At 45.1% G+C, this 23,906-nt stretch overlaps 1 protein-coding gene across 1 annotated transcript in view; it reads left to right on the top strand.

Moving 5' to 3' along the window:
• The first annotated feature begins 3,584 nt into the window (after window positions 1–3,584).
• LOC112880891 overlaps window positions 3,585–23,906 on the top strand; it is a 51,801-nt gene continuing 31,479 nt past the window's right edge. The window contains exons 1-2 of the mRNA XM_025945620.1: window positions 3,585–4,356; window positions 5,012–5,019. Coding sequence (XP_025801405.1) covers window positions 3,585–4,356; window positions 5,012–5,019 — 780 coding nt within the window. The remainder of the gene's footprint in view (window positions 4,357–5,011; window positions 5,020–23,906) is intronic.

Here is a 23,906-nt window from a genome sequence, read left to right as displayed (position 1 = left end):
TAAATGTAGCTAGCAACTAAATTAGTTTTGAAATGTTATAACTTTTTAAAACATGCATTTTTTATATATGTGATAATTAAGCTCTTTTATTTTTTTGTATGTATAGGTGCAAGTGTCACACCTGATTTTGAAAAGGTAACCGAATGCATCTCATATGTGCGCTAGGATCAAGTTCCACACATATGATAGACGTCACAAGTGTATACCCGAAACAATGCAATACCAAAATAGATCATAATAGTACTTTACTACGTGACCGACAGTCTTAATCTTAAGCGAATAAATAAACGTTTATATCTAGCAGCGGACTTCAACTTCACAGGCAGATGACTGGGAGACATACACCTAGTACTCTTCGAAATCTTCAGGGAACTCCGGACAATTATCTTATTCTGAGCAGCATTGGTTTTAATAAAGCAAGCGTGAGTACACTTATGGTTGGTAATCAACAAGTGGAGTAAATTATATGACATGCAATGCTATAATCAAGGAAAAGCTGACATGGTTTGACTGCGATAAGCATTTTTAGTTGATCAAGTTTTATTAAGCAAGCATTAGCTAAATATAAGTATATACCAACCCTTAAAAGAAATATCAGAGGTAAATAATTCAACAACATAAATAAATAAAGAACATCGATTTAGATCATCTTTAAGTTCAATTATCATGTGAGTGTCCAAGCCGCTCTTAACCGTGAGCATGGCTGATATATCAGTTTTCACTCTGCAAAGGTTGTACACTTTACCCACAATTCGTGTTTTCCTTGATGCCCGGGTTTGCAAGACCCTTAAACACTTCCGAGGTGAGTGGCAGGGATTCACTATGAGGTCTTTACAAAGATTCCCTAACTTATGACAATCCGCTAATGTTTCAAGTCAAAGCGGTTATTACTCTTCTTAATGAGGCAGACGGCTTACCTAGGACCATATCATACCATCAAGATGACCGAGCTATACCCCGACAATGCAACCCCTCTTGCCTTTTCGATAAGATTATTATAAGCTAAAGTTTCTAATTAATTAGCCAAGACCAGAGCCATGTAGTATTGTGGTTGCACTGTTTTCCTGGGTGGTTCTCCATATTCCAATTAATGCAATGGCCGGTTTTAATTATCACCATAAAAGTATTCCAGAACATGAGTAAACCAGTGTAGCATGATTTCAGGTTATCCAACCAAAGTCTAAGTAAGAGCAACTAGTGTAACTACAACATAAATATAATATCCCAGGTTAGTCAAGGAAGTTCAAAAGAAACTAGGCACATCCTTAGTTGGGATCCATCATATTCTAGAAATATGCATGCATATAAAGTAAATGTGTGTATTTATAAAGTTATTAGGACTGGAATATGATCAAGTACCACTTGCCTTCGTCAAAGAACTGCTGCTGCTCAGGAACATCTTCAAAGCTTTGCTCTTGCGGACCCTCGAACTGCGCACCGTCTATCGTAACACACAAGTATATACAAGAAAATAATACAATAAATAAGAAATAATACACCAAACAATATAATTGGAACAAAATAATATTATAAAACTACTGTATATGTCGCAAGGATCGCGTGAGCGCAAGAATTGATGAAAATAGAGTTAAAACGGAGAAATTATGTCTATAACATGATTCTAGGGGCTTATTTGTAAAAGATTTGAAACTAGAAGGGTTCTGAACAAAGAAAACCGAGGGCTAGAACATAATTAAACCTTAGATCTAGGGTCTAGATTGTAAAACAGAAGGGTTTAGGATGGCGGGTTCTATTTTTGGAAAAGACAGGGGCCTAAACAAAAGAAAAAGGATCTATTCATGAATACTTTTAAACTGTCGTGGACAGCGGATTGATTTCTATGAAACTCAGGGGCTAAAGCGCAAAACTGCCTTGAGTTGACCTGGTTCTATTGACTCAGGTTAGATCTAATCTAACCCGTTGGATCAGGATCCTACCGCGGGGAGTGGCTAACGGTGCGGGGCGGCGGCGCTGAGCGCCGGCGGCGAGCGGTGGCGGTTCGCCGGAGTAACGCGTAAACGTGTTTCTGAGTGTGGCAAGAGTGCGAAGCGAGGAATGAATCTAGAGGCTCAAGGAGCGGCGATTGTGGCCGGAGACGGCGGCCGGCGGTGAGGACCGGCTCGGGACGACAGCGAGCAAATTGCGAGCATGGGAAAGCGGGGAAGAGGGGAAGAAGTGGCTGGCGAGAACCCTCACTGCAACGTGAAGCTCTTGGAGTGCTTGCTCAACGACAGAGAGCGGTGGAGCGGCGGCATAGCGAGCGGCCAAAGCATGGTGGTGGCAGCGGCGGGGAAAGCTTCGGCGCTGAGGGTTTTCTGGGCGGAACGGCGGCTACGGCTTGGGGGAGAAGCTAGGGCACGGGGGTGCTTTAAATAGGGCGGCCGGGGCACCTAGGCGGGCGGGCCCGAGGCTCCGTGCGGCGGGCGTCCGCGCCGTACTCGGGTTCGAGTCACTTGGATTCTGCTGAGGGTCCAATCCACGCGTTTCACTAGACGGTCATGCAGAGGATTGGCTTCCCGCTGATGCCACGCTACGAAGCCCACTTATTCAAGAATGCACAGCAGGAGGAGGAGTGGTTGGTGGCAGTGATGATCTGTGTTCCGGATGAGAGGCCGGGCTGTCGGGTGGAGTACTCCAAGCACATTGACGAGGTGCCCAGGAAGACCTTGGCCGTAGGGACCAGTGAAGCCGCCAGGAGGGCACTTTACTTTCTCTGTCACGCTTACAAGGAGGAACTTTAGGGCACTGAGTTCCAGATGTCCCCACGGTGCCGGAGGGGAGCCACCTGTGCGCGGATCCCTTCTCCACCCCCTAGGACAGGGAGCCTGCTCCTGGACCCTACGCAGGAGTTGGTCGCTGCCCTCAGTACGGACCTGGACACCGCCGAAACTAAGATCCACGAGGTCAAGAGGAAGCTGAGAAAGACCATCAGGGAGAAGGCGATTCTGGAGGCTCGGCTGAGGGGAGATCTGGAACTACCCCCAGAGTACGACAGCGATGAGCCGAGGGAGTACTTGCCAGAGTCACCTCCTCGCAAGCACATCCACTACGGAGAGCCCGGCTACCGTACTAGCTATCGTTAAAGAGGATAGATTTAGAAATTAAGATAGGAGTATATTTTCTTTTCAGATAGAAGTTTTCTAAGAGTCTTTTGTAATCACTAGTTCGAATGATCTTAATAGTGTGTTAAATTAGATTAATGTGAAAGTGTGCTTGGTTTTGTGAAAATGATATGATTTTGTCTTTGTAATGATTGCAATAGATTGCAGAGTAATGACCACAATCATATCAAGTTATCGATACAAATAGATAGTTTAGTGAAAGCTTGGGGTTATCTATTTTCTTTACTATCTTTATCTTATCCTTGATCATACCCTTTTTCCATGATTAATTTCATGAGTCTCATTTTTCTAACCAATCAGATGGTGAACACCAGGTCCGGGTCAGGAGTTGATTAGCCTGCAGTGCCGCGACAAGGAACGTGCAACAACACCAACCCCGATCTGCAATCAAGTCAACCACACCAGGCGCCACTTGCAGGGATGGAGCAGTTTCTCGCCACCTAGACTCAGCTGCTTACCCAAATGGTGAACACTATCGCCAACATGCAGGCTCAGATGTACCAAACTCTACCAGCTCCACCATCACCAGCAAGGGATAGACACAAGGAGTTCATGAGCCACAAACCTCCCTCGTTCTCTCATTCATCTGATCCTCTAGAAGCTGATGACTGGATCAAGACAGTGGAGAAAATGCTGAACATCGCTCAGTGCACTGACAGAGAGAAGGTCCTTTATGCATCAGGAAGGTTGGAAGGGACCGCAGCAGATTGGTGGGATGCCTACACTGCAGCCCACGACACCCCCAACACCATCACCTGGCAGGAGTTCCGGAATCGGTTCTGGGAGCATCACATACCTAAGGGTCTGATGAAGCTTAATAAGAAGGAGTTCCTTGCGTTGAAACAGGGGTCTATGTCTGTGAGTGAGTATCGGGACAAGTTCATCCAATTGTCTCGCTACGCTCCCGCAGATGTAGCCGATGATGAAGAGAAGCCGGATCATTTTAGGGAGGGTCTGATTGGTCCTATCATGTATCAGCTGATGGTGCATACCTTCGAGAATTTCCAGAAAATGGTGGACAATGCCATCCTGGTGGAACGTGCTCGTCAGGAGATGGGTGAGCAGAAAAGGAAGTTTGAGTCCTCAGGGCAGAGCAACAGCAATTCCCGTCCTCGTTATACATCCCCGCAAGGAACACCTTTCTGCCTAGGAGGACAGAATGTCAACTACGGGCAGAGTCAGTACCAGCGCTTCAACCAGCAGGGTCAACAGCAGCAGCAAGCTCAGCATGCCGGTCAGTCGGTGCAGCGTTCTAACTTTCCGCAGAATCGCCAGGGCACTCCTACGGGTACACTGATGAGGAACAATGCCCTTGCTTCCACTTGTGGCAATACTTGCTTTAGATGTGGCGAAGCGGGACACTATGCTAATGGTTGTCCCAAGAGGAACATCCAGAATGCTCCAGGCCAGTTCAACAACAGTGGATAGAGACAGACCCCACAGTAGCAGCAGCCCAGGAACAATAACCAGACGCCGCAAAGCAACAAGGGACAACAGAACTTCGTCCGCGGGCGTGTGAATCATGTGGCCGCGAAGACAGCTCAGGAGGCTCAAGATGTTATGGTCGGTATGTTTCTTATCAACTCAGCCCCTGCATCAGTTTTATTCGATTCTGGAGCATCGCATACATTCATCTCTGCTGAGTATGTTGCTAAGTACTCTATTCCTTTATGCACCATGCCTAGTTCCATGCTAGTGAATTCACTTGGGGGAAATATGAGGGCTGTGTATCGGTGTCTTGGGGTAAAAATATAGATGATGGAAAGGGAGTTCTGTGCAAATCCGATAGTCTTGCAATCAAGTGGTATTGATATTATTCTCGGAATGGGATGGTTGATAAAGTACGATGCAGTGATTCACTGTTCTAAGCGATCTGTGGTTCTCACTAGCTGAGAAGGTGAAAGATTTGAGTTTGTTGCAACACTTTCATCGGCAGCAGATTGTGCAGTGAATCAGTTGAAGGCAGATTCGATTGAGGACATCAGAGTTGTCTGCGAGTACCCGGACATCTTCCCTGATGACTTACCAGGTATGCCCCCTGAACGTGACATTGAATTTCTCATAGATCTTCTACCTGGTACTGCATCTATTGCTAAAAGGTCATATAGAATGTCATTTGGTGAATTAGAAGAACTTAAGAAACAGTTGAAAGAATTGTTAGATAAAAAGTTCATTCATCCTAATTCTTTAGCTTGGGGAGCGCCTGTGATATTCGTGGGAAAGAAAGATGGTACACAGAGGATGTGTGTTGATTACAGGGCCTTGAATGAGGTTACCATCAAGAATAAGTATCCATTGCCTCATATAGAAGATTTGTTTGATCAGTTGAAGGGAGCCAGGGTATTCTCCAAGATTGATTTGGGGTTAGGGTATCATCAGCTGAGGATACGACCCTCAGATATTGCCAAGACAGCTTTCACTACCAGATATGGGCTATATGAATACACAGTCATGTCATTTAGATTGACTAATGCTCGAGCTTACTTCATGTATCTGATGAATAAGGTGTTCATGGAGTATCTTGATAAGTTTGTGGTGGTGTTCATCGATGATATTCTGGTGTACTCCAGGAATGAGGAGGAACATGAGGGACATCTGAGACTTGTTTTGCAGAAACTCAGGGATAACCAGTTGTATGCGAAGCTCAACAAATGTGAATTCTGGTTGAAGGAGGTCTCGTTCCTTGGTCATGTTATCACCAGAGGAGGTATTGCAGTAGACCCAGGGAAGGTCAGAGATGTGCTCAATTGGGAGCCGCCCACGACAGTGTCGGAGATCCAGAGTTTCTTAGGACTCGCGGGATATTATCGGAGATTTATAGAAGGCTTCTCTAAGATAGTGAAACCTCTTACGTCGCTACTAGAGAAAGACAAGAAGTTTGAATGGTTAGAGGCATGCCAAAACAGTTTTGATGAGTTGAGAAAAAGGCTGACAACCGCACCGATGTTGGCTATGCCCGATATTCACAAGAGTTTTGGCATCTATTGTGATGCTTCTAAGCAGGGTCTTCGCTGTGTGTTGATGCAAGAGGGACATGTGATTGCATATGCGTCCCGTCAGTTGAGAAAGCATGAGTAGAACTATCCTACACACGACTTGGAGTTAGCAGCAATGATATATGCCCTGAAGATATGGAGGCACTATTTGCTAGGTCACAAATATCAGATATACACCAATCATAAGAGCCTGAAGTATATCTTCACTCAGAATGATCTCAACCTAAGACAGTGAAGATGGTTAGAGCTCATCAAGGATTATGATCTGGAGATACACTATCATCCAGGAAAAGCAAATGTGGTTGCTGATGCCTTGAGTCGCAAGAGTCATGTGAATGCGATCACGGTTAGCCAGCTGCCTCGGGAGTTGTGCGAAGAGTTTGAACGGCTCAATCTGGGGTTCGTCGCTCACACGAAAGGAATCACTATAGAGGTAGAGCCGACCCTTGAACAAGAGATACGGAAGGGTCAGCTTGAGGATCCTAAGATACAGGAGATAAGGGAGATGATAGAAGCAGGCAAGGCACCTGACTTCACCGAGGATGAACAGGCAACAATATGGTTCAGAAAGAGGATATGTGTGCCCGATGTGGACCACCTTCGAGAGAAAATTATGCAGGAGGCTCATGACTCGGCTTATTCTATCTATCTGTCACACCCGGTTTAGGAAAAGTAACCGAATGCATCCCATATGTGCGCCAGGATCAAGTTCCGCACATACAGTAGAAGTCACAAGCGAATATCCGAAACAATGCATTAACGAAGAGGAGTATAATAGCACTTTATTACATGACCGATAGTCTTAATCTTAAATGAATAGATAAACGTTGATAAATAGCAGTGGACTTCAACTTCACAGGCAGTTGACTGGGAGACATACGCCTAGAATTCTCCAATGTCTTCAGGAAACTCCGGACAAATATCTTGTTCTGAGCAGCATTGGTTTTAATAAAGCAAGCGTGAGTACACTTATGGTTGGTACTCAGCAAGTGGAGTAAATCATATGATATGCAAGGCTATAATCATGGAAAAGCTGACATGGTTTGACTGTGATAAGCATTTTTAGTTGGTCAAGTTTTAATTAGGCAAGCATTAGCTAAATTAAGTGTATACCAGCCCTTAAATAAACTATCTGAGGTGAAACAATCCACAACACAGAGATAAATAGATAGAACCAGCGATTTAGATCATCTTTAAGTTTAATTATCATCTGAGGGTCCAAGCCGCTCTTAACCGTGAGCACGGCTGATATATCAGTTTTCACTCTGCAGAGGTTGTACACTTTACCCACAACTCATGTTTCCCTTGATGCCCGGGTTTGCAACGCTCTTAAACACTTCCGAGGTGAGTGGCAGGGATTCACTACGAGGCCTTTACAAAGATTCCCTAACTTATGACAATCTGCTAAGGTTTCAAGTCAAATCGGTCATAACTTCCCCTAATGAGGCGGACGCCTTACCCAGGACCATATCACACCCTCAAGAGGACCAAGCTATACCCCGACATGCAACCCCTCTTGCCCTTTCGGTAAGATCATCATAAACTAGAGTTTCTAATTAATTAGCCAAGACCAGAGCCATATAGTATTGTGGTTGTACTGTTTTCCTGGGTGGTTCTCCATGTTCCAATTGATTCAATAATCTTATTTATCACCAAACAGTATTCCAAAATAGGTAAAACATTGTCATTGATATCCAAGTTATCCAACCAAAATCTATGTAGAAGCAATTAGCGTAACTACAACATAAATGTAAATACCCAGGTTCAATCAAGAAAGTTCAATTGAAACTAGGCATGTCCTTTCTTGGGTTCCATCATATTCTAGACACATGCATGCATATAAAGTAAAGGTGTAATTGTGATATTAATAGGACTGAAACATGATCAAGGACCACTTGCCTTCGTTAGCAAACTGCTGCTGCTCAGGAAATTCTTCAAAGTCTTGACCCTGTGGATCCTCGAACTGCGCACCGTCTAACGTCGTACACAAGCACATACAAGCAAACAAGTGCAAATAATAAGAAACAGTACACCAATCAATATAAACAGAACAAAATAATGTAATAAAACTACTGCTCATGCCGTAAGGATCGCGTGAGCGCAAGAATCGATGAAAACGGAGTTAAAACGAAGAAACTAGGGCTAAAACAGGGTTCCAGGGGCCTATTTGTGATAGTTTTGAATCTAAAAAGGGCTCTGCCAGAAGAAATTGGGGGCTAGATTGCAATTAAACCCTAGACAGAGGGGTTAGAACGTAAAACCGAGGGATATTGGACGGTGGGTTCTATTTTGGAAAACTACAGGGGTCTAAACAGAAGAAACAGGACCTAATCGCGATTACTTTTGAACTGGGAAGGACGGTGGGTTGATTCTGGAAAAACATAAGGGCTAGACTGCAAAAGTGGCATGGTTAACTGGTATGCTGATCAATTGACTCGGGTTCGATTGGATCTGGGCCGTCGGATCTTGATCCGACGGTGGGGACGCGGGGGAGGGCTCGAGCGGCGGCGGGGTGACGCCGGCGGCAACCCGGACGGCGGCGCGTGGCCGGACTTCGCCGGAGAAACGCGATATCGCGTTCCCGGCCGCGGGTTTGGCTCGGGTTTTGTCCAGGGGATAGAGCGCACGACGTAGAACCCAATTAGGGGGTCGCGAGGGACCACCGGGGGCCGTAGGAGGCGGCCGGTGGCGAGGGGCGGCGCGGTCACGACGGCGAAGCTGGGCGGGCGCGGGGAAGCCGGAGAGGGGAAAAGAAGAGGCTGCCGGAGGTCCTCACCACCACGCGGTGCTTCGGGATGGCTTGTGCGACAGCGGGGAGCAGCGGAGCGGCGACGACCCGAGGCGGCGACGGCGGTGGAAGCTACGGGCTAGGGTTTGCGGGGGCGGGAGGCGGCGGCTGTGGCTTGGATCTAGGGCACGGGTGGTGGTGCCTTAAATAGAGGCAGCCCCGGGTGCCTGGGCGTGCGGGCCCATGGCCCCGCACGACGCGGCGACGCGCACCGGCCGGACTCGAACGCGAGTCCGAGTCGGGCGCGGGGAGGGAGACGGCCCCGACCAGTGGGGCCGGTTGGTCAGAGAGAGAAAGAGGGAAGGAGCGGGGGCGCAGGTGGGTTGGGCCGGGGGCGAGGAAAGGAGGCCACACGTGGGAGGCTAGGCCGGGGAGGCTGGTGGGCCGCGCGCGCGGGGGAAGAAAAGGAAGGAGAGGGGGTGCCGCAGCCGGTTGGGCCGTGGGGAAAAGAAAGGAGAGAGAAGAGGGAGGTGGGCCGGCTGGGCTGGGCCCAAGGAAGAAAAGAGGGATGGGGAGAGAGGGAAAAATAAAACAATTGCTTTTAAATTTGAAAATGAAATTTGAATTCAAGAGAAAGACAACCAAAATACGAATGCAAAGAGCATGAGATGCACAATCATATGGTTTTCCCTATATTTATTTTTATACTTAAGGAAAATTGTTTATCAAAATCCTATGACCCCTTTAACCTATCATTTTATTCAATTTTTGTACTTTGCAAAATTTAGGGTGTTACACTATCCTGGCAGTGCCAAGATGTATTAGGATTTGAAGGAGAGTTATTGGTGGTATGGTATGAAGCGTGATGTTGCGGCTCATGTGGCAGTTTGTGATGTGTGTCAGAGGGTCAAGGTAGTACATCAGAGACTAGCTAGTTTGTTACAACCATTGAAGGTGCCAAAATGGAAATGGGAAGAAATTGGTATGAATTTCATTATGGGGTTGCCACACACACGAGATGGTTATGATTCCATATGGGTCGTAGTGGACCGATTGACCAAGGTGGCCCACTTTATACCGGTAAAGACTACTTATACCGGGGCACGATTAGCAGAGTTATACATCTCTTAGATTGTGTGTTTGCATGGGGTACCCAAGAAGATAGTGTCGGACAGAGGTACCCAGTTCACATCTCGGTTTTGGCAGAAGCTGCATGAGTTAATGGACACGAAGTTGAATTTCAGCTCTGCTTATCATTCGCAAACTGACGGGCAGGCCAAAAGGACCAACCAAGTGTTGGAAGATATGCTTAGGGCTTGTGCCCTAAAACATGGAGGCAGTTGGGATAAGAGTTTACCGTTCGTAGAGTTTTCTTATAACAACAGTTATCAGGCTAGTTTGAAGATGGCACCGTTTGAGGCATTGTATGGTAGGAAGTGCAGGACTCCGTTGTATTGGAGTGAGACAGGTGAAAGTCAGTTGTTTGAGCCTGAGATCATTAAAGAGGCTGAGAGGCAAGTACAGGTTATCCGTGAGAATCTGAAAGTGGCTCAGTCGAGGCAGAAAAGTTATGCAGATACCCAACGACGAGAGTTGACTTTTGAGGAAGGAGACTATGTGTATCTGAAAGTGTCACCTATCAGAGGTTTACGCAGGTTCAAGATCAAAGGGAAGTTGTCACCTCGTTACATTGGCCCGTTTCGGATCTTAAAACGGAAAGGCGAAGTCGCTTACCGGCTGGAGTTACCTGCGCGATTGTCAGATGTGCACAACGTGTTCTATACATCCCAGTTGAAGAAGTGTTTGAGGGTACCAGAGGAACAGTTGCCACTGGAGGAACTAGATGTGCATTATGATTTGACTTATACGGAGCACCCGGTCAAAATACTGGACACAACAGAGAGAATTACCCGGACTAAGAGGATACGAATGTGTAGGGTTCAGTGGAGTCATCATGCAGAGGATGAAGCTACTTGGGAACGAGAGGATGAGTTACAGGCAGAATTTCCCCAGCTCTTTGCTAGCCCAACCGAATCTCGAGGACGAGATTCCTCTTAAGGGGGTTAGGTTTGTAACACCCTAATTTTTAAACTAGAAGTATAAAATAAACTTTGTTAGGTCTTGTTTAAAATTCATAGGTTCTCTTTTTAAATTCCTTTGAATTTAGGACATTTACCTCCACTTAATAGTATTTATTTTATCTATAAAAAAATAAATATAAGGAAACATAGGGTTTGTGCATTTCATGCCTCATTGCATTGTTTTATTGGTTGCTTTTCATTCGAATTTAATCTTCAAATTCAAATTCAAATGCATTTGGATAGCATTTAAATTCCCTCTCTTTTTCTTATTTGGGCCGGGCCCCTTTCCTTTCTTCCTTCTTCTCTTTCTTCCCTCCCCTTGCGGCCCGGCCCACGCCCTCCCTCTCCCCTTCTCTCCCTTCCCTTCCGCACGTGGCCCACCAGCCGTTCGCCCCGGCCCACCAGCCCGCGCGCCCCCTCCCTCTTTCTTTCTTTCCCTTCATTCCCCCCGCGCCGGACCCGGACTCGAACTCGAGTCCGGTTCTCCCCCGCGCCGTCTCTGCCGCACTCCGCCTTGAGCCCGCACGCCCAGGAGCGGCCGCGTCCCCTATTTAAGGCGCGGGCCCGAGCCCTAGCAGCCCAACCCGCAGCCGCCGCCTCCGCAAGCCCTAAACCCTAGCACCCGAGCGCTCGCTCTGCCGCCGCCATTGCCAACCTCGGGAGCTCGCCGCGCCGCCGCTCCGTTGCTCCCCATCGATGAACAAGTGCTCCAGAAGCTTCACGGGGTGGTGAGGACGCTCGGCCGCTGTTCTTTTCCCTCTCCTTAGCTCCTTAGCTTCCCCCGTGCCCGCACGAACATCACCGAAGGTTCCCCGTCGCCGCTCGCCGTCGGCCGCCGCCTACGGCCACCATCCCACCCTCTTAACCCCCCAATTGGGTTCCCCGTCACGCGGGCTACCTCCCAGTCTAGATCCGAGCCAAACCCGAGGCCGGAATCGCGATTTCGCGTTCCTCCGGTGATGCTCCACCGCTCACCATCGCGCTCCCTCACCGCCGGCGCCCCGCGCCGCTGCCCGCACCGCCAGCCGCGTTCCTCGCCATCGGATCTAATATCGGTCAACCCATGGTCTTTTTGCAATTTAGCCCTTATGTTTTCTGGAAATCAACTCGCAGTCCATGTTAGTTCAAAAGTATTCACGAATAGATCCTTTTTCTTCTGATTAGGCCCCTGACTTTTTCAAATATAGAACCCGCAGTCCTAGATCCTTCTGTTTTACAATCTAACCCCTAGGTCTATGGTTTAATTATGATCTAGCCCTTGGTTTCTTCTATTTGGGCCCTTCTGGTTTCAAATCTTTCACAATTAAGCCCCTGGAATCATGTTTTCACCCTAATTTCTCCATTTTAACTCCGTTTTCATCGATTCTTGCGCTCACGCGATCCTTACGACATATGCAGTAGCTTTATTACATTATTTTGTTTTGTCTATATTAATTGGTGTACTATTTATTATTTATTGTATTTGCTTGCTTGTGTGTGTTTGTGTGCTATGATAGATGATACGCAGTTCGAGGGTCTGCAAGAGCCGAACTTTGAAGAAATTCTTGAGCAGCAGCAGTTTGCTAATGAAGGCAAGTGGTCCTTGATCATATTTCAATCCTATAACATTACACTTATACACTTTTATTTTATATGCATGCCTGTGTCTAGAATATGCTGGATCCCAAGTTAAGGATATGCCCAGTTTCATTTTAACTTCCTTGATTAAACCTGGGTTATTTATATTTATGTTGTAGTTATGCTAGTTGCTTTTACTTAGATTTTGGTTGGATAACCTGGATATCATGATAATGGATTACTCATGTTCTGGAATATTGATTGGTGATAAATAAGATTATTGAATTAAACTGGAACATGGAGAACCACCCAGAAAAATAGTACAACCACAATACTACATGGCTCTAGCCTTGGCTAATTAATTAGAAAGTTTAGCTTATGATGATCTTACTGAAAGGGCAAGAGGGGTTGCATCTTCGGGGTATAGCTCGGTCCTCTTGAGGCATATGGCTATATGTGGTCCTTGGCTAAGACATTTCCTCATTAGGGAGAGTTATGACCGCTTTGGCTTGAAACCTTAGCGGATTTTGGCTTGAAACCTTAGCGGATTGTCATAAGTTAGGGGATCTTTGTAAAGGCCTCATAGTGAATCCCTGTCACTCACCTTGGAAGTGTTTAAGGGCCTTGCAAACTCGGGCATCAAGGGAAACATGAGTTGTGGGTAAAGTGTACAACCTCTGCAGAGTGAAAACTGATGTATCAGCCATGCTCACGGTTAAGAGCGGCTTGGACACTCATATGATAATTAAACTCGAAGATGATCTAAATTGATGGTTCTTGTTTATCTATACAAAAATTGTGTTGTGGATTGATTCACCTCAGATAGTTTGTTTAAAGGGTGGGTATATACATACACTTAGCTAAAGCTTGCTTAATTAAAACTTGATCAACTAAAATGCTTATTGCAGTCAAACCATGTCAGCTTATCCTTGATCATAGCCTTGCATGTCATATAATTTACTCCACTTGTTGAGTACCAACCATAAGTGTACTCACACTTGCTTTATTAAAAACAATGCTACTCAGAACAAGATAACTGTCCAGCGTTCCCCGAAGATTTCGAAGAATACTAGGCGTATGTCTCCCAGTCATCTGCCTGTGAAGTTGGAAGTCCGCTGCCATTTATCGACGTTTATTTATTTGTTTAAGATTAAGACTGTCGGTCATGTAATAAAGTACTATTATACTATATTTTGTTAATGCATTGTTTCGGATATTCGCTTGTGACGTCTACTGTATGTGCGGAACTTGATCCTGGTGCACATATGGGATGCATTCGGTTACCTTTTCTAAACCGGGTGTGACATGGTGTTGAGGAGGGGCCCATCGATGGTGGTAGTGATGTTGGCCGTGATGATAGTAGTGACGACGAACTTGATGACGGTGATTTCGTGAGCCAATTGTTTGTTGGTATTTTTAACGATCACGAATAAATCTGCAAGCGTACAAATAACGTTGTAGCTTTCAGCCAATAGTATTCAAGGGTATCGTATTCCACTAAAAAACATGAGTATATTATCTACCGCTCTAGATCGTCCAAGGACACCACATTAGATAGAGGAAAGGGGTAGATAGTGTCAGACCCGGGGCTACGGGGCTGTATACATAACATAGTTTAAACAGAGTTAAGAGATAAAGCCTGTCTTATCTCTTATTTATGTTGTTTTCTACTCGTTTGAGTAGGAGATAAAGCTAGTCGGTACAGAAGGAAACTACCCGAGTTATACCCAGGTACGATTCCTTGGCTAGTATTGACTAGATCCGTGTAACCCTGACCTCCCGGATATATAAGGGGGGTAGGGACCCATTCAAAACATAACATCTACACCCAAGGGAATACAAACCACCATACAGGACGTAGGGTATTACGCACCTCGCGGCCCGAACCTATCTAAATCTTGTGTTCCTTGCACCTTCGAGTTCCTAATCTCGGTGTCTCCACACCTAAATTTACCAGCTTGGGTATACCCTTCGATGGGCAGTCGGTAAAACACCGACAGATAGGATTTTTATGGCTAAGGATCCAAGATAAGGTAGAACTATCCTAATTGTTTACTTTGGGCTACCGGCTTCTTCCTGGATAAAACCATGTCGCTCCGTAATACGGCTACTATGATATACCCAGATGGGGAGGATTACAGAGAGTGGACAGGGCTATCACCACCTGCTACCTACCTCAACAAACCGTGGGGTATACCACAACCAAAGGTAAAGTCTAATCTAGACGCCACATCTACACCATATTTTACTAACTCTAGAATTGATCAAGGACATCCATCTCTATCAAGAGCCTTAGACTAGAGTATCCACTTAACTAGTGAACGATGGTCCTGTAACCAACTAGGGGACTAGAACTAATCTTAACTAAGAATCTAAAGCACAAAAGAAATTATGAACACTTACTTTGATTGATAAGCATCGATCGAGGTACAAGCTGTAGGAGAGCACCGAGGGCCAAAAAACTAGCACCTTCCTGACTTCCCCTCAATCTCTCCCTATTTTCTAAGCACTACCTAGGCAGCACTAAGCCTCTAGAATGAGCCTAAAGCTCAGGTATGAGAGTGAGAGCACAAGGGAGGAGTCTGAATGGTGTGATGTTGTGTCTCATTTAGGAGCCCCTCCCCTCATATTTATAGTGGGGAATGATGCGGTTCCTGACCGGTAATCTCATTGAGGCATGCAGCACCGACTAGTAGAAGTCACCAGAGGCCGCCACGTGGAAGCGGGCGTGGTTCGGCCGAACCTTGACTACCGCTTCTCGCCACCAACTTTTTCTAGGAAACTGGTAAGTGGGCACTTAAAGTGGTTACGGGTGAGTGTTGACGGCTCTTAAGTACAAAATCTATATCATCAACTCCTACATGAACACAAAAAGAATCAACATCAACAGTAGTGGTAGGAGTTATTACTAACCAATTCCACAAGTGTTGGTGAATAATTGATTTCACGAAGCCACGCCTGGAAATGGAGGGAAACACACACAGAACACAGAAGTAATGCACAAAAGATCCCATCCTGCGTCACACAAATTAAGGAGGGCCCCCTAGCAGAGAAAACCGCCTTAACTTACCGCCAAACGCCCCAAACCGTCTTGAGGAGCCACCTAGCAGTCACCCAGCCAAAGGGTAGTGGAAAAGGAGCCGATGGGGGGTTGGCCTTGGGTCGGCCAACCCACCACTGGAGCCTCTCGGCCCCAACTTTGGCGGGAAGATCTCCCGCACCCTCCTCAAGTCGGTATCCCATGTTTTCATGTATAACTCCATCGGGAACCACCCTTGGAGGAGTATACACGGAGGAGGAGAGCCCCTCAGTCAACACACCACCAAGACCAGCAACACTTTCTCTTGAAGATGTAGCGCTCTACTCCATGGTGAAGCTTTGCCTAGGGTAGTGCTTAGAATAGGGGGAGAGAGAGGGAGTAGCTCGGAGTAGTGTTGAGTTCCTCAGCACTTTGCTTTGGTTATGTACCTCTACGGATGTTGGCATCCTTCTGAGTAAAGTAAGTGAGTATTCATGATTCTTTCTTTGGTTTAGTACTTATGTATAAGTGAGATCAGTTGTCTTACTCGCGGGTTCATCGCTCCGTATTTATATGGAGTGCTGTAGTTTGTTATGGGTCGACATACGTAGTTAGACTACAGTAGTAACTAGTAGCGCAGACGTGGTGTTTGGGCTAAGGGTTATCCTTCGTTTGCCTTATCTTCCATCGGTTGGTAGAGGTAGGCCGCAGGTGGTAATAGCCCTATTGGTCCTTTGTAATTCTCCACATTCGGATATAGTGTAGAGCCGTTGGCTAGAGTCTCCTGGCAGACCAGGAGTAAGCCGGCGCATGAAGCGTGTCTTACAAGAGAGATTGACCTTTAACTTATCGAAGTGCTATCCCTAGGAATCCTCTCTACCCTTCGCCTATCTTGTATGGTTGGTTATCCTTGGATACTAGAGTTGTAGATAGACACACTTTCCCTTGGATTCAATAACCCTTGGAATACTCTAGGTGAAGGCTACAATGGTATCTGTGCGCTTGCTTATTTGTTTGTAGTCGTTAAAATGCCCAACAAGCTTTTTGGCGCAGTTGCCGGGGAATGGTTGTTGTTCATCTACGAACCTAGTGGTCCTCGTATCTTTTGCTTTTCTTAGTCTCTACCTTTACCCCCACTATCCATGAAAGGTTATTGTTGGTACTTTTTATGATCACAAATAAATCTGCAAGCGTATAGATACTATTGTAGCTTTCACACAGGAGTATTCCAGGGTATCGTATCCACAAAGGAACGTGAGTATATTATCTAAGGTTTAGGTTCGTCCAAGGACACCACACTAGATAGAGGAAAGGGGTAGAGAGGATTCCTAAGGCTAGGATTCAAAGATAAGATAGAACTATCCTAATTGTTTACTTGGGCAACTAGCTTCTTCCGGATAGAACCTAACTTGTTCCAGCAATAAGGCACTGGGATATACCCGAACAGGGAGGGTTATGCTGGATATACAGGGCTGTAACTACCTGCCGCCTACCTCATGTAACCATGGAATATACCACAACCAACATGTAAAGTCTGGTCTAGACACCATGTCTATATCATCTTTTACCTACTCTAGAATTGTTCTTACTCTAGAGCATCCACTACACTAGTGAACTATTGATTTCATAAACAACTAGGGGGAACTAGATCTAATCTTAACTAACAAACTAAAGCACAAAAGAAGTCTCGAATACCTACTATGATTGATAAGCATCCATCGAGGTACAGACTAGAGAAGAGCACCGGGGTCGACAAACCCGGCACCTCCCCGACTCCCCCTCACTCTCTCCCTATTTTCTAAGCACTACCTAGGCAGCACTAAGCCTCTAGAATGAACCTAAAGCTCAGCTATGGAAGTGAGAGCACAAGAGAGGAGTGTGTGATGGTGCGTCTCTATTCTTACCCCCTCCTCTACTATTTATAGCTTTGGACAAGGGGGTTTCGGCCAGTGAAGAAGCTTGGGGCACTCACAACCGCCTTCTAGAGTTCACCAGGGGTCGCCACGTGGTAGCTGGAGGTGAGGGGGCCCACCCCTAGTTCGGCCGAACCAGGGTCACCACCTCTAGCCACCGCCTTTGGCAGGGTGGCTGGTAGGTGGGCCCCAATGTTGGTTGTCCTAGGTAGCCACCAAGTTACGTCGGTTTGGTCTTGTTTGTGGGCCCTTTGATCCTTGTGCTTGCGCATGATTGGTCGGAGGCTTTTCACTTGGGTTATGCTTGCTTTGGTGGGCCCTTTGATCCATGTGATGTTGAACAACCCACTCTGATTGGTTGGTGCTTTTGTGCCTTGGATTCAAAGGTGTGTTTTCCCTCCATTTTAGCCCAAATCCACCTGCATACATATTTTGACTAGCACCTATGGAATTTGTTAGATAATGGACCTATGCTAGTGTTATCCCACTGATTTTATGTATTTTATGCAGGAATTGACGCTCTAGAAGTGGTCCATAACGAGCGTCAACAGTTATCCTCCTACACACCTTTCTACCCTTCAGGGTGAGTCTTTAAAGACATCCTTTCTAGGACCCAGTTCCTCATCCGGCTAAGAGATTCATCCCTCACTCATAGAGCTAGTTTAGGAAATTTCTTCTCAGGGTTTAGCTATGTGAACCCCTAACATCACCTATGAGATAAGGAATCACTAGGCACATCATGGGCTCTTTTCTCTACTCTTATGCGGATTTGCCCAGTCCTGTCCATACCCAAGCACGTGTTGCTTCAACACTTTCAGTTTGGACTTTCCAAGGATGCTAGCCTATAGCTTCACACCCTCTTCGAAGGCTCATTTTTGCTTAAGGATCCGACTGAAGTGAAGGAAATTTTGGATTATATCCGAGAAACTACTCCCCCAATCAATATGCATGACGATGCCCCGTTAGGAGGAGAGCGCATTGAGCGACCGAGGACTATCATTAGCAGAATTCGAGCTTTCATCTCAATTATGTCTAAAATTTTCCTGAAGGTACCTCTCTTGATTAGCATGAATCTTGGGGAAAGAGCATATTGAAAGAAAGCAAGTCAATCTTCTAGAATACTCTTGACCATGCAAGAAAGAAGATATTTTGAAGGTGAAGATATTACCATGGATATAAATATTTATGAAAAGTTCTACAGTCACTTGTCTTATATGGCAAGTGAAAAAATATCTAGGAATATTCTAGAATATCTTTTGTTGTATGGTAAAGTAGAAAATATCTAGGAAGGTTCTAGAGTAGGGGACACATGTCATCACCATATGTGTCACCATGGTCTATATATATGAGAACCCCCTCTACCTCCCCTAGTAACCTAACAGGCAACAACACATACAAGCCACAATTATAAGAGAGAGTTGGGGTTGTAGTGCTAGGTGAGTGTGTGAATGAGTGCTAGGATAGCCACTTAAGAAGTGTTCACACTTTCGTGTAATATTGTTATTCGTGTAATAAAGTGTTGTTCAAAAGAGTTGGTCTCCCAATCTGCTTCTATAGTTTCTAACTACTTAGTGCGTGGATTGTGATCTATCAAAGGTTGGCTTTGCCTCCGGGATCACAATGGTCCAAGCTTCATCTGAAGGTTGGCTCTGCCACCCGGAAGCAAGCTTCATCTGTAGGTTGGTTCTGCCACCCGGGAGCTAGAAGGTCGGCCCTGCAGCCAAAAAGGACCAAAAGCCACTAAGTAATTAGAAATTATAAAGCTGTCCACTACAGAGTGAGTGGGTGTTCCTAGGTATAGGTCCACCTTCAAGTGGGCCTCCGTTTCCAACAATTGGTATCAGAGCCAGGTTCATCCGGGACCATCATCTTGAGGAGGCATCGGTGAGCACAAGTGCTTGTGGTATCCACTATCAAGCAGGCGCTAAGGGGAGACTCTGTCGGTGCACAGTTTGGGACTATGAAGCTTGTTGGTCAGGGACTAGAGGAGCTGACGCTGGGCATCGATCACTATGGCAGATCTTGGCGCAAGCAGTGGAATCAGGAAGCTCAACAGCCACAACTATGGTTATTGGAAGACCTGCATCGAGTCCTACTTGCAAGGTCAAGATTTGTGGGAGGTTGTTGCAGGCAGTGAGGTTGTGCCTCCAGCGAAGGAGAAGGATCAAGGGGAGCCCTTACGAAAATGGAAAATTAAAGCTGGCAAAGCCATGTTCGTGTTGAAGACTACAATCGAGGAGGACCTACTATAGCATATCAGAGATGCAGATACTCCGAAGACAGCTTGAGAGACTTTGGAAAAGTTATTTTCCAAGAAGAATGAAGCACGCCTACAACTCCTGAAGAATGAGTTAGCAGGTATCTCTCAAGGAACCTTGACTATCAGTCAATATTTTACCAAGGTGAAGTCTATTTGTCGAGAGATATCTCAGCTTGAGCCCGAGGAGAAGATTGGTGAAGCTCGTATGAAGAGGATAATAATTCATGGGCTTAGACCTGAGTATAGTGGATTTATTGCTGCCGTGAGAGGGTGGCCGAATCAACCTTCTTTGGTTGAGCTAGAGAATCTATTGGTTAACCAAGAAGAGTTGGCCAAGCAGATGGGGAGTATTACCGATAAGGAAGAAGAGGAGGCTCTCTTTACAAGTAAGAAGAAGGGCTCGTTTAGGAGACAAGAAAGATTCAAACCAAAGTGGACAGATGGTGACAAGTATCATGCAAAGGAAAGAAGTTCTTCAGGGGGAGCAAGAGGAAGAGAAGATAAAAAATATCAACCAAAAAAGCAAAATGGAGGGTGCTTCAATTGTGGTAAGGCTAGCCATTTTGCTAGAGATTGTCATCTTCCAAAAAGACGTTTTGAAGGAAATATAGCCACTACCATAAAGGAAGAGAAAAAGGAGGAAGCACCTAACAGTGAAGAAGAATGGGATATTGAAGCCGGTTTTTCTCAAGAAGTAGAAGATAATGAGTTGGAGGAGGATATGGAGGTACCTGCTTTTGCAGCAAAAATTGATCCAAAAATTGACTATAAGGAAGATTGGATCATTGATTCTGGGTGCTCCAATCACATGACTAATGACGACAAGAAGTTAGAGGATATGATAGACTACAAAGGAGGAAGAGAAGTATTAATAGCCGATAATTCAAGATTGGCTATTTCTCATGTTGGAAAGACAACCATTCCAAGGTATGGTCCTCATCAACTCCAACTCAACAAGGTATATCATGTCCCCGGGTTGAAGAAAAATCTTCTATAGTCTCTCAGTTGACAGAAGAAGGAAAATATGTTCTCTTTGGACCGGAAGGTATTTCTATATATAGAAAAGTAAAGGTGATTGGCACACCAATTTTGGAAGGAAAGACTTGAAGGAGTGAGACCGGGGATCTTTGGCATGCCCGCCTTGGACATGTCAATTATAGGAAATTAAAGGAGATGATGCAAAAGCAAGTTTTGAAGGGGCTTCCTCAAATGGATATCCGAATTGATATGGTTTGTGCCGGTTGTTAGTTTGGCAAGGCTCATCAATTACCATACAAAGAGCCTGAGCACCGATCGATGACACCGTTGGAACTCATACATTCGGATGTTTTCGGTCCGGTGAAGCAAATATCTCTTGGAGGTATGGGGTACATGGTAACTTTTATTGATGACTTCTCAAGGTATGTTTGGGTTTACTTTATGAAGGAGAAGTCGGAAACCTTTTTGAAGTTTAAGGAGTTTAAGGAGATGAAAATTAAGTGTCTTTGGACTGATAATGGGAAAGAATATTTATCAAATGAGTTCACCAACTATCTCAAGGAGAATAAGATAAGGAGGCAATTAACATGCCCTCATACCCCACAACAAAATGGAGTTGCAGAGCGAAAGAATCGGCATCTTGCAGAAATATGTCGAAGTATGCTCCATGCAAAGATTGTTCCTGGAAGGTTCTGGGCTGAGTGTATGAGGACAGCAGCCTATGTGATTAATAGGCTCCCACAATCAAAGTTGGGATTCAAGTCTCCTCATGAGATGCTATGGAAGGTGAAGCCAACGGTAAGCCATCTCAAGGTCTTTGGATGTGTATGCTACGTATTTGTGCCAGACCACCTAAGGAGCCAGTTTGAAAAGAAGGCAATTTGATGCATCTTTGTGGGCTATGATGATGCATGGAAAGGTTGGAGGTGCTGTAATCCAACCACGGGGAAATGCCACATCTCAAGGAATGTGGTGTTTGATGAAGCTTCGGCATGGTGGTCTCCTGAGAAGGTTGCGTTGCCGGAATCTCATGACTTGGTGGAGGTACCGGAAGAGATTCAAGAGGAGTCTCATGATGGCATTGAAAAGGTTCTAGAAGAAGTACAAGGAGAGGAGCAAATACCCACTCCGGATCATTCTCCAAGCAAGGGGAAGAGCCCATGGAAAACGGGTGTACATTGGCCAGCTCAAAAGAAGGTTTAAGAGCCTATCCTAAAATTACGGAGGACAAGGAAAACAGGGCCACCTCCAAGGTATGGGTTTGTTGCTCTCACTGATAAATTACCTATTGAGCCATCTTCATATGAAGAAGCAGAAAAAAGTCAAGAGTGGCAAAATGCTATGAAGGAGGAAATTGAAGCACTAAAAGGAAATCAAACATGGAAATTAGTGCCAAAACCAAAGGATGTGAGACCAATATCCTGCAAATGGGTATATAAGATAAAGACTCGCCCTGATGGCTCAATTGAGAGGTATAAAGCTCAACTTGTTGCTCGGGGATTCTCTCAACAGTATGGACTGGATTATGAAGAAACATTTAGTCTGGTTGCCAAGATTACAATTGTCCGAGTATTACTTGCACTGGCAGCAACTAAATCATGGAGATTATGGCAGTTGGATGTCAAGAATGTATTCCTACATGGAGAACTTGACAAAGAGATATATATGGAGCAACAAAGAGGCTTTGAGAGTAAGATACATCCAGAATATGTTTGCAAATTGAAGAAGGCACTCTATGGTCTTAAACAAGCCCCAAGAGCATGGTATGGAAAGATCGGTGAGTTCCTTATTCAAAATGATTTTAAGGTTGCTCCATCGGATTCTAGTTTGTTTGTGAACTTTAAAGAAGGAAGAATAGCAATAGTTCTTGTTTATGTTGATGACTTAATTATCACGGGAGACAATGTTGAGGAGATACAAAGGATTAGAAAGAATCTCTCCATCCGATTTCAAATGAAGGAGCTTGGAGATTTAAAGCATTTCCTTGGATTGGAGGTGGAGCATACAAAAGAGAGAATATTCTTAGGTCAACAAAAATATACCAAGTATATTCTTGAAAGGTATGGCATGCTTGACTGCAAACCTATCTCTACTCCTATGGATCCTAATGTGAAGTTCAAAGTGGCTGATGATAAGAACTTGGAGGATGTGACCATGTATCAAAAAATGGTTGGAAATCTCATATATCTTACACTAACCCGTCCTGATATTGCTTACTCCGTTGGTGTGGTTAGTCGATATATGAGCAATCCAAAGAAATCTCATCTTGATGCAGTCAAGCGTATTTTAAGGTATGTCAAGGGTACCATCAATTTTGGTATTCTATATAAGAAGATAAAAGACTATCAATTGGTTGGCTATTGTGACGCTGACTATGCCGGAGACTATGATACACGAAGATCAACAACCGGGTATTCCTTCAGTCTTGGATCCGAGATTATATCTTGGTGTAGCAAGAGACAACCTACTGTGGCATTATCAAGCACCGAAGTAGAATACCGATCAGCAACAATGGCAGCACAAGAGAGCACTTGGCTTAAACAATTAATGAAGGATCTACATCAGCCAATAGAGTACCAAGTAAGAATTTTCTACGATAACTTATCTTCTATCCGATTGGCTGAAAATCTAGTTTTTCATGCAAGGACCAAACATATAGAAGTTCATTACCATTATATAAGAGAAAAAGGTCCTTGAGGATGAAATTGAGATGGTGCCTATCAAGACTGAAGAGCAAAATGCCGATATCTTCACCAAAAGCCTTCATAGGGAAAAGTTTGAGAGATTTCGGGAGGCGCTTGGCATGGTCGACAAAGCAACTATTGTGAGAAGATTACCTTGAGGGGGAGTATTGAAAGAAAGCAAGTCAATCTTCTAGAATACTTTTGACCATGCAAGAAAGAAGATATTTTGAAGGTGAAGATATTACCATGGATATAAATATTTATGGAAAGTTCTAGAGTCACTTGTCTTATATGGCAAGTGAAAAAATATCTAGGAATATTCTAGAAGATCTTTTGTTGTATCGTAAAGTAGAAAATATCTAGAAAGGTTCTAGAGTAGGGGACACATGTCATCACCATATGTGTCGCCATGGTCTATATATATGAGAACCCCCTCTCCCTCCCCTAGTAACCTAAGAGGCAACAACACATACAAGCCACAAGCATAAGAGAGAGTTGGGGTTGTAGTGCTAGGTGAGTGTGTGAATGAGTGCTAGGATAGCCACTTAAGAGGTGTTCACACTCTCGT

The sequence above is a fragment of the Panicum hallii genome, chromosome 2 (assembly GCF_002211085.1).
Source record: "Panicum hallii strain FIL2 chromosome 2, PHallii_v3.1, whole genome shotgun sequence".
Taxonomy (NCBI): Eukaryota; Viridiplantae; Streptophyta; class Magnoliopsida; order Poales; family Poaceae; genus Panicum; species Panicum hallii.
The sequence above is the reverse complement of the archived record's forward strand: the minus strand, read 5'-3'. Positions and strand labels throughout refer to the sequence as shown.